The sequence below is a fragment of the Bombus affinis genome, chromosome 4 (assembly GCF_024516045.1).
Source record: "Bombus affinis isolate iyBomAffi1 chromosome 4, iyBomAffi1.2, whole genome shotgun sequence".
NCBI lineage: Eukaryota > Metazoa > Arthropoda > Insecta > Hymenoptera > Apidae > Bombus > Bombus affinis.
Window position 1 is genome coordinate 16,312,718 of NC_066347.1, and position 13,365 is coordinate 16,326,082.

At 32.9% G+C, this 13,365-nt stretch overlaps 1 protein-coding gene across 12 annotated transcripts; it reads right to left on the bottom strand.

The window, feature by feature from the left end:
• Positions 1-2,465: 2,465 nt before the first annotated feature.
• Positions 2,466-13,063, bottom strand: LOC126915338 (JNK-interacting protein 3). Of its 12 annotated transcripts, none has more exons than XM_050719929.1 (20): positions 12,753-13,063; positions 11,721-12,038; positions 11,498-11,618; positions 10,639-11,049; positions 10,375-10,566; positions 10,258-10,293; positions 9,614-9,631; positions 9,472-9,529; positions 9,337-9,393; positions 8,918-9,253; positions 8,658-8,837; positions 7,635-7,682; positions 7,128-7,329; positions 6,141-7,021; positions 5,841-6,060; positions 5,461-5,746; positions 5,157-5,369; positions 4,986-5,075; positions 4,789-4,846; positions 2,466-4,212 (listed from the first exon to the last, which is right to left on the bottom strand). In XM_050719929.1, the coding sequence occupies exons 2-20, from the start codon at positions 12,027-12,029 to the stop codon at positions 4,209-4,211; spliced, it is 3,720 nt and encodes a 1,239-aa protein (XP_050575886.1). In that variant the 5' UTR covers positions 12,030-12,038; positions 12,753-13,063; the 3' UTR covers positions 2,466-4,208. The 12 variants fall into 12 exon arrangements, with proteins under 12 accessions (XP_050575886.1, XP_050575885.1, XP_050575874.1 ...); XM_050719928.1 differs by having other exon boundaries at positions 4,789-4,849; XM_050719917.1 differs by lacking the exon at positions 4,789-4,846 and having other exon boundaries at positions 12,753-13,062.
• Positions 13,064-13,365: the final 302 nt, after the last annotated feature.

Below are 13,365 nucleotides of genomic sequence, written 5' to 3' on the forward strand. Positions count from 1 at the left end.
TGAGTAAAGAACCGCAATCTATTTTTAGTTACTATACTATACTAGAGATTTTCCACAAGATTTTCGTGCAATCTTTATCGAATTGGTTTACATCATTGTTGTTACTTGTATAAATGATAATAATACCGCAAAAATAACATTTTGAAATAATAAAAATTTAATCCTTTTTAACAAGAACAATAAATTTAATCCTATCTAAACGAGGTACTCGATGTATTAAAACTAGCTTCTACTATGCAAAATGTACCTTTGGTATAACTGATATGATAACAAATATACGGGAAGATTTGATAATTGATAAGCCCCTTTCACAATGTTGCTTATCCTTCAAAACCTGATATTTATTTTACTGTCAAACGCGAAATTGTCTACTATGCAAAATTTAGTATGGATATGATCGTGTGTATACGCAATAATTTGATAATAATTGGTAAAATAATTGCACCTAAATTATGTTAAAAGGCATAATACAGAACGAAGAAAATGTTTTTTGCAGTTTTGCCCATCTTTCAAAGTCTACTGTTTACTTTACTTTCTAATTACTCTGAACAATGTAGTTAGAATGATTGCATAAAAATCGAAGTGATGAGTCACGGGAATGGATACCTTCACAAAAATTATAGAAACTTATAAAAAGAAAAAAATAACTTAATACGAATATGAAGTCAAACCCTGATTTCTATACTGACCGAATATTTTCTATTTTCGTCTATTCTATTTCGCATTGTATTCGCGTCAAGATTCTATGGTAAAAAATAGGCGATTTTCCTTAAAAAATAAAATGTTTAATAAATTTACATTTATTAATTGATGATCTATTTATAACCGGTGTCTATTGTTTATCTTCATATCGATAAATAGGTCATATAGATCTTTCGAAGTAATAATGATGCTATTTTGTACTCATTTATTATTATCTATTTACATAACTATTTCCAGATAGTTAATCAAAAACAAATAGTAACAGCACGATACTACTTACGACTGCAAAAGTAAGGTCGGAGTTTTAAAAAGTATCCGACAAACATTCGCTGATGATAACTTCAATGGACATCGAACGATACAACGATACTGTTAATTAAAATCTTTTACGAATTAAAAGATACTTGCATAAAATAAATAAACACTGGTCAAGTGATCTTAGTGGAAAATATTTAGCCAGAAAATGGAAAGCATCGTGTTTCATTGTTCAAAAGAAATAACTCACCGATTTTTAAAAATCATATATTTTCCAAAATCACTCACGCTAATTATTATTTCATAACATTAAATGTCAAGCAGCAAGATCGCTTCTTCAATCGCTTTTGTCAATTAATATAATAAATTATTTATTTGTCGATATTAATTTATAAAATATGAAAAATGATTTACCGTAGTGATAATAATGATTCTAGATTAACATGTATAATATATTTGAAGATAATTGCTATCGCAAATATGCTATTAAGTATGGTAATGCAACATCTAGATATAGCATTGTGACGCATAATACATTAAAAATGGCACAAGTACTATTTTCATCATACCTTCGTTCCTCAAACATCGATTTGAACAAGTCATTTTCTCGTACCTGCTTTGCTAACCCAGTCTCGTTGTCCGGCCAGTATCATCAAAACCAGCGAAACTTTACAGGAACTGTTTATTACTGCACTTCATGCATGTAAAGTTTCAGGTCGCTGGTTAGGATTCGGACGGCAACGCAAATGAAGTTAGCAAACCGTACTCCAACTTCGCCCCGTATAAACAGTCATTGCGATTATTTGGAAAACAATCAGATGTTGTCCCTACAAGTTAGTCTATGCAAATATTCGAAGAAATAATTCAAACTTAGAAACATCAGGATATAGTTTCTTGTATAGCTCTGTTACACAATTGCCACAAATCAAAAACAATTCTTGGTTAGAGAATACGTACATACTTATAAAGTTTACTAAATATTGCAGCTTAAAACTTTAAGCTAACGTTTAAATAATTGGATGCAACTGAATTCAGAAGTTGAAACTTACTTTATTTGCTGTCAGTTGAATATGATTAGTTTCTGGATTGTTTTGTGTAACTTGAAAAAATGAAAAGTACTAGTCAGAAGCTAATTTTAATTTCTATTAAGAAAATTTTTCTATTAATTTCCATATTAATCTCTAATATGATAGAAAGTATGTGGGTAGATGTCCAAGTATGTACATATAAATAGACAAAATGCGATCATACTTTGAATAAATACTTAATTGCTACTGAAGATCAAACATATTTTCGTTTGAATTATTTGTCCTTTTACTAAACATACCACACAGAAATAAACTTTTAGAAGCAGTTTTCAAATGGACCTTTGTACATCATCTTCATAGAGAAACATCTTGCGGAACAAAACTCAAAGATTACAGAAACTGTAACGAAGAATAGTTCTATAATTAATATTTCAAAAGAAATATCGTATGCTTATGCTAAGAGAAGCAAATCGAGACGTGTTGTTTCGCAACTTTCTTTATTAACGCCATTGCAGCTTCATCAGAGCCAGGTACAGTTCCGAGCTCGACACCGAAAGCGAGCTCACACACAATAATGCGCAGCCCTTATACATTGTATACATCCTGAATTTCACTGTTCCTCGCTTATAACACAGAAATTTACAAAAATTCTCATAAGCCCGAGTATTATGGCGACTTTTTCCAAGTCTCAAATGCATGTAGGTGTTGTACTACACTGTGTTCGGGTCGCTATACATTAGCTAAGATACGCAACTTTTAAACCATCTCTCGCTTGAAATCGTACAAAGAATACAATAAAATCGTTCCTCGTCTTTGGTAATGTTATAGGGAGGGAGTAATATTGACGAAAAATAAAGTTACAGCGACCGATGAGAGATTAAATATATGATTTCATTTGTGTGTTTATCTGTGTGTGTATAGATTTACCAGAATCGCATTTGTTTCGTTTATGGACAAAAACTTAAATTACATGCTACGTAAAACACTATACAAATATCTCACAATAGTTTATGTACACATAAATTCATTAAAACGCTCTTCAGAGACCATCTTGTAAGATAGAAGAAAAATAGGCGCGATCGAACGCGGTGATATTAGAGAAGAGTTAGTAGCAGAACATAAAAAATATATTATATTCCATTTATACGTATATATATATATTTTTTTTTTTAAGCGAATCAAATCACTTAAGTTTGGAAAATAATATACTCTCTAACGGAAAGAATGTACAATAATAGATTATGCCTAAGACTATTTGAATCGGTTGCACCTCTCATCCCTGCAAATGAACATTGTACAATGGTTGTTATCTAACTTCCATGTAGTAATCCTGATTTTTATTGCAGCTAAGTAGCAAATGTCACGGCAGCTTTGAAAACCATTATTTCATATCTTTATCCATTATCACATTTATTGGCGAAAACGTAATGCTATACCTCCAACGTTCCTCAATCAACACTGATTCCAAGCATTCTTAAAACTTCTTATATGTATACGCAAGTCTAAGTAGTTCTTAGATACGTGTCTCGTTCAACGACGCACAAAGAAGACATGCATAATTAAGAGAAAAGAAGTTCCGTTACAAATTACGTTATCAATACGTAACATCGAATTAGTATTCCGATAAAATATTTTTAAAGGACGTTTTTAAAGTTTAAAGCTAAGGATTATAAGCATTGCGTTAAGATATTCTACTTATCTCTCAATTTTAAAAAATTCCCCAATGAATACCCCATATCTAAAAGGTTAATCTTTTGTCAATGTTGCTTAACACGATATCCTAAAGGAAAAAAAATTTTCTGTTTAGAAATTATCATCCGTAATGAAATATTGTAAATGATTCTTAATACTCTCAAAAATTGTACAATATCTCCTTTTCTTTCGCTGTTATGCGTATTCGTTTGCGTACTTCGCTACAATCGTTATATAAGTATAATTAAATAGATGCGGCATTCGGTTGACCAAATGATAGGTCTAATTTATCGATTCCACGACAACATATCACGAAAATCGTTTAAACGCCTTGATTTATCTATAGAAATTCAAGCTGAACCATACACCAGGATCAACATACTTCCAAAATTTCTAGGCTAGCCATTCATTGGCACTGGTAAAGGACATTGCACTTGCCATACGATTAGATGACTTTGTTCTCCATGTTCTTCAGCATTTGCAGCAATAGCACTGTTAGATCGTTCCATAGTATCTTCTGTGTCTTCTCCATCACCTGAACAAAATAATTCACAATTACTTGATAAGTGATTAAACAAAAATACACAGTAAAAGTAAATAAAAAGTGCGATTATCAGTTGTCTTTTGTACAATACGATGCATGTCAGCTGGAAATGCCCAACCCCCAGAGAATGAAAGAAGCAGGACAATTGTATGGTGTACAATTGCTTGAGAAACGGAGGTGCAGACACAGCTTTTCTATTAATGAAAATTATTGTAAGAATAGTTTGTGCTATACAAAAGCTAATGACTTTTCATTGACTGCTCTTATTTGTCAATCCAGAGCAACAATTATAATGAGAACACTTGTACATAAACACCTATACATCTTAATGCCGATATTTTCATAAAGAAATGAGAATAATTATTTCAATGTCAGGTTAGAAATGTATCTAACTACTAGCGAATTTGTTAGTTTAGAATTTCATTACACCGTGCACAAAACATACTCTCAATAGTTAGTATAAGTTTCGTTGGTAAATAACACAAACGATATATCCACTCAATCAAACAGTTATGTAAATCGAATAAAGATCCATCAACCGCTTTTCATTTTTCTCTGGGGGCATACCTGACCAACTGCCATACAATCAGATGAGTCGCCACGTCACTCTCGTCTTCCGCCTCATCTGCTGCAAGTGTTATAATTGTATAAAACAACATCTTGATTATGTTTTTATATACCCAATGAATTTAATTTTTCGTGTTTATAAGGTCATTAATCGAATATGTTAAGAACACAATATTAAAATTATAAATATTACTTACCAACTCTGAAATCTATATAGCCTTCACCACCTGAAAGAACAAGCATTGCCGGTTGAGAACCATCTGACACTGCACTTTGACCACCATGACCTGCAATATAAATTCAATAATGTAATATATTAATTTATTTCTAAAAATTAATAGTAACCAATCAATTATAAACGAACATACCAGGCACTGCAACGAACATTTTTACTGCATCTCTATGTCCATGAAAGCTAAGTTGAGCATGAGCCATACTGCAATAAGGTATGTAACTACCGGGCGTAACACCACGATCCGAGGCAAAAATTCTGATACCAACGCCCGGTGCATCACCTTTAGCATTTCCTACTTGAACTCTGGATACTGCCATTGATCCACCAGCACCTGTTTTGCATACATCTTTTATTCATAAACATTTTATTATCATAAACATTAACATTTAGTTTTGTTATTAACTTCTACAACAACATAATCAATTTTTTTAACTTACTTTCAGATAAAGGAACAGAGATTATTACTCCGTTTCCTGTGCCGATCCACAGCCTGTTGGAGGAAATGAGTAATGCAGTAATTCTTACAAATGAGAAGCCAAGTTTCCCAGTTCCAAGCATTTTGCTAACATAAGGTTCAATATCAACATCCTGAAGATGTTGATAAGTGTGAGCGTGATAGAGTCTTAGTGTTGAATCTAATCTAATGCTGACCCACACTCCTTCACCCAGCCAAGCTAATTGTCTCACTTGCGACTCTCGCCGTGGATGAGCATCCACAGTGCACTGAAAGTTTAAATTATAAAAATGTCATTACTATGTTAACACAGTTTACTACAAATTAAAATTTTGAAAATATAGATAAGTATAACATATATACCTCAACAGTCATTAAAACTGGATCTATTACATGAATTTTATTTCTATATCCGCACCATACTGTTTTACCACTAACGGCAGCCATACACCTAATTGAGTGTTGTGGACTACCCAAAGTAATCACATGGTACTGAGACAGATCCCATTGCCCGTCTGGACCTCTTCGAAATAACGTAACGGTTCCGTCGGCAAGAGCAACAAGAACTCGTCCTTGTACATGTCTAAAAGGAAATATATATATCACATATGTATTGCAAATTAAAATACAACAATGATTTAATGTGTAGTAAAAGTTACATACACGATAGCCAATGCGGCATCCTTCAATTTGACTGAATGCAAACAAACTGACCATTTAGCGACAGCTGAATGAACAAACACCGTACCATTCTGAGCTCCAAGCCACATTGTCGGTTGTATTGAAGACATTTTTTCTATAGGTGCATCTTCCTCAACTTTATTTTCTTTCTCCTCATTTTCATCTTCTTTTTCATCCAGTTGTGAGTTTGATGCCTCTAAATTAGCTTTCACAAAGTATACCTTCCCTAAATTTATCGTTTCGCTATCTACATTTTCCGAACTTTGTGGTTCAGTAGTAATACTTTGATTAACATCATCCGATTTTTTAACATTTTCATTATTTTGTTCTTCTGATACATTTTCAGATTCATTTTTGTTTTTTTCCACCGAGGCTTGAGTTTCCTGTTTATTTTTTTGAGTGTTCTGTTCAGTATTTGAAGTCGTATTTACTTCGTGATTATCGTTCTCATTCACTCCATTAGCAGTTTGAACTGGATCTTCGTTCATAGCTTGAGTGTAATCACTCTCTTTGGCTCCAGGTACACTTGCAATGCAAAGTAAATGTCCTTGACAAACGCTAAAGACTTCCAAAATATCCGCTGGATTGTTAGCATCTATCACAGTAACTTTTGACATCTTCTGAGTCGATGTACAGATCCACACCAATGAGCTAAGATGTTGCTCTAATTGTTCTGCCTCGACCCTTTGATTTTCATTCTCTTGAAGCTCCTTATCCAAATGTTCAACAGCATCTTCCACTTCATTTTTTGTGTTCGTACTTACTTCTTGAGCTTCAGCAGCATAAAACACACTTCCTCCAACCATACAACCACCGTCTCGTGTTTTACCACCACTTAGGTTTACACCAGCACCACACCATATCTAAATAATGAAAGACAAAATAGAATATGGCGCTAACTGTGTGTTTAGATCTGATTACATAAAAACAATTACACATATTTTATATATTAATAACAAATAAATGCACCTTCATGCCAGGTTCAGATTCCTGTAAAGGTCTGCAATAAACTGGAACAGGAACGGGTTGTCTAACTGGAGCACTTGGTTTTCCAGGTAAACTCCAACCATAAGCATGTAATCGCCCATCCTCTTTCCTAACATGTGCACGGACTTGACGATATTGCTCTCTTCGTTCATTTGCACGTCTTGCTACGAGTTTCTCAGAAGATCTGTAAGAATGTATCAAAAGAACATTAATTATTCGATTATTTTTGCAGTACACATGATCAAGACAGAATTTTGAATTATAAAGTTAGTAGATTTACTGAATGCTGTTATTTGTTCAACCATATATTCCTATGAAGATTCTCTTGATCACGGAATATTTTCTTGAATTCGAATGAAGCTTTAATCCAATCGTTCTTTCCATCATCTTGTATAACAATGTTCAGGTTCGTTATTTATACAATAAGATTTACATATATATATCCACGTGTAGAAGCGAAATGTTAGACATAGAGCAGAACAGATTTACCTGCTGGCCAATAAGCACCCCACCGAAAACCAGAATAACCAGGTATCTCTTGACAACGCCATGAAGGACAGGCAAGGACGAAACCCGAACGAAAAATCAAAGCGCAGAGCAAGAGTGAAATAAAAGCCAAGTTTATAACATAGTCAAAACTTCATTTATTTGTTGATCAATAATGATCATATATTATCTTTCTTTTAAAAATGTACAAACTTTTATTTACAAAACTATTGCTTTTCCAGCATGACTTTGGAAAGATAACAAACAATTTACTTTGTTAAATAAGTCATTACTATTCTGAAATAATAAATGGTAGATTGATTTATATAATAGGTATATGTAAGCAATTTTCCGTTTCAGTACAGACGATTATTTATAACTTCATTAATATTACGAGAAATAGATAGATGTATTAATGAGAATAAGATTATCAAAAGGGATCTGTGTGCCACGGACCATAATCCTCAGTCCTTCAATACTTTATACTGCGCATAGAATATACACCCACAATTTTTTTTCATAAAAAATGGCAGGTAAGAGGGAAATCGTAATTTGTTAAAAACCATCACATTTGCAAATTGCTGAGGCAACAAATTATTTAGAAATGACTCACATTTCTTAAGAATGATCAAGAGTAATTGAGAGTCGTGACAAAAGATTATGGATCCCAACTGACCAAAGAGGACTCTAATCTGGAAAGATGATATCGATTCAAAAAAAAAAAGATTATAAGTCAAGATATCGAAATTCTACCCCACCAAGAGTAAAAATCTCTTGTTGTTGCAATAGCTTTGGTAAAAATATTAAAATAAACTTTACATATAAAATTTGTACAGTGATTGTGTATATCTCTCTGTCAAAATTTTCGTTGTAAAAACAATCACAGTTATTAAAATTGTAGTTAGAAGAGGGCGTGATGGTAAAAGAAAAAAATCTCTATCTGAAAGATAGAGATTATTTGTCAGACTTCAGTGTCAAATTGTTATAATATCTAGGTGCGTGTATAGAATTTGATTGATTTCTCACATGGTGTCTCCCTGGTCGAAAAACTCATGGCGACCTTTCAACGTACGTCTACGCATGGTATCCAGAGGCGGTGCTGGGACAACTTGATTGGTTGGTGCACTATACCTCATATGAGGCAATGTGTTTGGTCCACGAACTAAGGCTCCTCGATCCGCAGGTCCTGTGAAGAGACTACTAAAACTACAAACAAGACAAAAGAAAGTAATAAATCGTTATCGCGTTCGATATTTCAGTTTCTTTCTATGTGAAATAATACTAACAACTTCCATACAGATACTTTTCCACTTGATATACTAGAAGGATCAGTCTTTGTTGCTCTTATCATCTCTGTCCATCTAACTGCTTCTTGAAGTTCCATGAAACGTTCCTTATATTGATTTCTCTCCATAAGCACCCTAGCCATCTCGACTCTGGTAAACCTCTTCCTTTGTGCTAATGATACATCTTCTTCATCGTCGCTTTTGGCAGCTTTTGCTGCTGCCTCTGCCTCTTCCTTAACTTTTTTCAATTCTTCTTCAAGAGTAGTGACCTTCTGCCGTAAACGTTCTCTAGTTTGTTGTAAGCCCCGAACTTCTTCGCGTAATATTTCTTGTTCACTGAGAAACATATTTACTTATGTATATATTGCATATTTACAAAATAATACTTACTTATTATCACCTCAAAAACGACATTTTACCTTGTGAGTTCATCTACTTTCACGATTAAATCATCTTTTACAATGTTAAGCGCATTTCTGAAAAATAAATGTGATATATAAAATGTTATAATAAATATACTACAATATTATTATAAAATATATAAAAGTACTCACTTTGTAGCTAGCAATTCATTGTTTTCCATAATAAGGTTTTCCACTTCTTTTCCCATCCCTAATAAAATATTATTTTTCATAATTAATACAACAAAACATAAATGCTTTCATTGCTAGCGATACATATATTAATATATCTTACCAAAGAAGTTGTCATTGACTGCATACGAGGTTATTTATATCATGCGATTATTAGTCAAAATATGACCACAGCCAACAGAAGTAAGGAGGTAAGCAATGAAATATAAAATCACATTAGTACATACTTTTCCATATAACTCAAACAGAAAACTTGTAATTTCTAAAGGAAGGACGGTGGTAGAAAATAGTCAATTTTGAATAACGAATAATATTAACAAATATTTTACAACACCAATAAATTTAACTATCTTTTACTACTATCCTTTTTATATAATTGTTACTATTTATGTGATGTAGATAATATTGTAAAACTTTTATTTCATTAATATTTTATAATTATAATTTTAATATTAACCCTCAGAGTTCCAGAGAATTAAGTGTAAGACCTAATTGTTAACTTAAGAATTTGGCATGCAATATTGATTTTATTTGGATATTGATTTTATCAACATTAGTATATAGGAAAGTTGAGCATGCTTGATTAATATAAAACGAATATTGTACTATTCGATTCGTCAATGACTATATTCATCGCAATGTACACATCATCTTAGTTTTGCATGAGAGAATGAATTTGAGAACTCAAAGGATTAACAAATAAGTAATGATATTTGTATAAACGTTTGGTTATTTTATGAAACATACCCGACGAGGCATATTCCCCAGGATGTACCCAACTACCTAAGATTTTAAGGACAAGGACAGTATTAGTTATAAGACTCTCAAATTATATCAAACATTAAACTGTTTAACAGCAGTTACCAGTAATATCTGCTCCTTCATCCATTTCACCCAATGCATCAGCATCTTGAAAACTGAGTTCCTGGTACAATGTGTTACCACTTCGTTGTTCTCTTTCTGTTCTGCTTCTTCCACCAGAAGTAGCTAACTTTTCTACAGTCGGTGATGTCGGTGTAACCAAAGGTGGAGGTATTTCAGTTTCTGGACTTTCATCTATAAGTTAAAAAATAAAAGTAGAAACATAATATTACAGAACGAAATTTTCACAGTAGGAAAACAACATACGTCTAGAAATTGCAGTTGTTTTGTTTGCTTGTACTGGTTTATCTGTTAATTGACTTTTATCAGATGTTTCAATAGCAGCTTCACTGCTACTGTCCAACATTTCAGTTCTTAAATTAGAAACAACATTTGGTGGACTTTCCTGGTCAACATCTTCTGCATTTATGCTAGCTTCTAAGCTCTGAAAGCCATAACTCAATGGTCCAGAACTTCGAGACATGTGAGTTAAGCCAAGAGATGGTAAACGAGATGGACCACGACCACTAGATGAATTTTCTAATCTCTCTGTACTTCCAACTAACATCTTTGTCCTTTCCATATAATCTACATGCGTTTTAAATAGTTCCGTATATCTCTCATGTAGTCGAGTATATTCACGTTTCAATTCAGCTTCTTTTTCTTCAAGACGAACAACTAAAATATGATAAAAATGATATCCCATGTCTGCCTTAACAATTTTATTACAAGGATTATAGTATATTACAGAACACACTCTAGATTTTGCTATAAACATACGATATGTCCAATTTAAATGTATGTATGTTATTATTTTCGCAATTATTAAAAAATTTTTCGTATTTTTAATAGTTAGAGAAATAATAGCATATATACATTTAAACCAGATATACTATATACAGCATAAAAGTAAATCATTCACCATATGTTAAATATCCCATAACAATAAATAAAGCACTTAATAATAAAACATACTTTTAGAAGTATACATGCAAATACTTGAAGTCCCACAGATACATGTTTATACTATTAATCAATTAAATAAAAATAAAACAAAAACTTTCTACTCTACTGTAGAGGGATGTTCTGTGAAGGGATGAACTGAGAGAGCCATTAGCAATTGTACCGTGATCATGTGAATTCTTTGTTTTCAATTCCAGCATTCTTACAATTGATTCCAAACTATCAATTTTTGATAAAAGTTCTTTTCTTTCATCTTCTGCTACATCTTCAAGCTCCAGCAATTTCTAATCAAAAAGTCATGAAGGTTACTTTTTCTCAAAGAATGTTGTATATAATTCTAAGTGAAACATCAAGATTAGAAAGCATTACAAAAATTTGAATTATACCTGATCAGATGCTTTTCTTAATTGTTTTTCCCTTTCATATTGTGTAACAAGTTGTTCATTGTCTTCCCTTAATAACTCTAATTCAACTTCACGCTCTTGGTTTTCAGTATAAGATATGTCTAGACATTCTAAGACATTGACTAGGAGGGGCATTAGGTCCTTGACCACATCTTCGTCATAACGTGCTATCATTTTTTCAAATTCTTGATAAATACTACCAGCCAGAGATTGCACTTTCTCTGACATGACCACATGACTATCCTCATGGGTCCCATACACAGTTTCTTGATCCATCTCTATTTGACTCATTTTTTATACCTAAAATACAAAAATTTCTAATAAATATTATTAAGTCGTTTGACTTTCTTATACCATAATTTAAATTTTCTGTTTGATTCCTATTCCATATTTTTAATTTTTCATTAATGTATCACAGTAATGTCCTAAAGTAGTTTTTAGGCATTCTGCCAAGTAAGGTGCATATATTACAAAATAGGAATGACAAGTCAAAAACAGTATTGCACAACTACAGAAGAAAGTAAATTTTCATTATTGCGCACTTAAACAAGGGGCAATTTATATAAGGGAATTGATATAAACATGTAGAAACGATCGTTGCACTCAACTCTTAACAGTCAGTACTTTGACTTTACTTCGTATGGTAATGGAGAGAATTTTTTAAAAAAGCTTCAAATAGCAAGACATGGTTAAAAAACATGAATCGCATATTCTTTACGCGGTTTAATATTAATCGTTACTTTATGTCGTACTAATTGCCAAATACGGTTAAAGAATTCTTGACGAATGTTTGTAAGAAATTCAAATGTCAGACGCATAACTGCACATAACCTTTCACGATACACAATTCAAGATCGAATACACTTTTAAAACGAGAAGATTAAATCAGGTCATCACGAATTCACATTACAAAACTGGTGAATCCCGTCGTACATGATCATTTGCAATATCACTATTTTTAAATATCGGAAGGTTCCCCAGAGGGACAACGAGGTGGAAGGTGGAACGTCTTGCCTTGAAGTGGCCCGTTCCGTGTTGTGATCTGTGACGTTTCGCAACCACTAAACTCTTGCTTCTCCTTTTTTTCCCGTTGTTTTTCTCACTTGATTGAACACTTGTGTAAAACGTTGTACCCGATCATATGAAACGCACCAAGGCGGCGCGGACTAGAGGGAACATTTTTCGTGCATTACGTTGTTCAATCTGACATTAGCCAATTTCATTAGTTTCTGTCAACTCTGTTGACGATCGTCTTTATACGCAAATTTTCGCCATTTTTTTTTTCTACTCAGTACCGACCACGTACCGACCACGCACCGACCAATACTACAAACGTATGGTCGTCTCCTGACGTGTTCACAAATAAACCTATGAAATCACAAGAGATGGAAACATTTTTCCGTTTCCATCATGCCCGTTAGATGGCCGAGTCTTCATTCTGTTTCCACAGAATCCTAATCTGTAGTTCTAATATCTGATAATATGTAGCGCTATAAGATTCCTTAATTCGACTGCAATATTTACGTAAGATAGGTACTGCATATCTCTATAATGAATCGTACTTTCAAGTTATCGCAATACTTCTTTAAAAACGCACTATTATATGTTAACAATATGTATAAATACG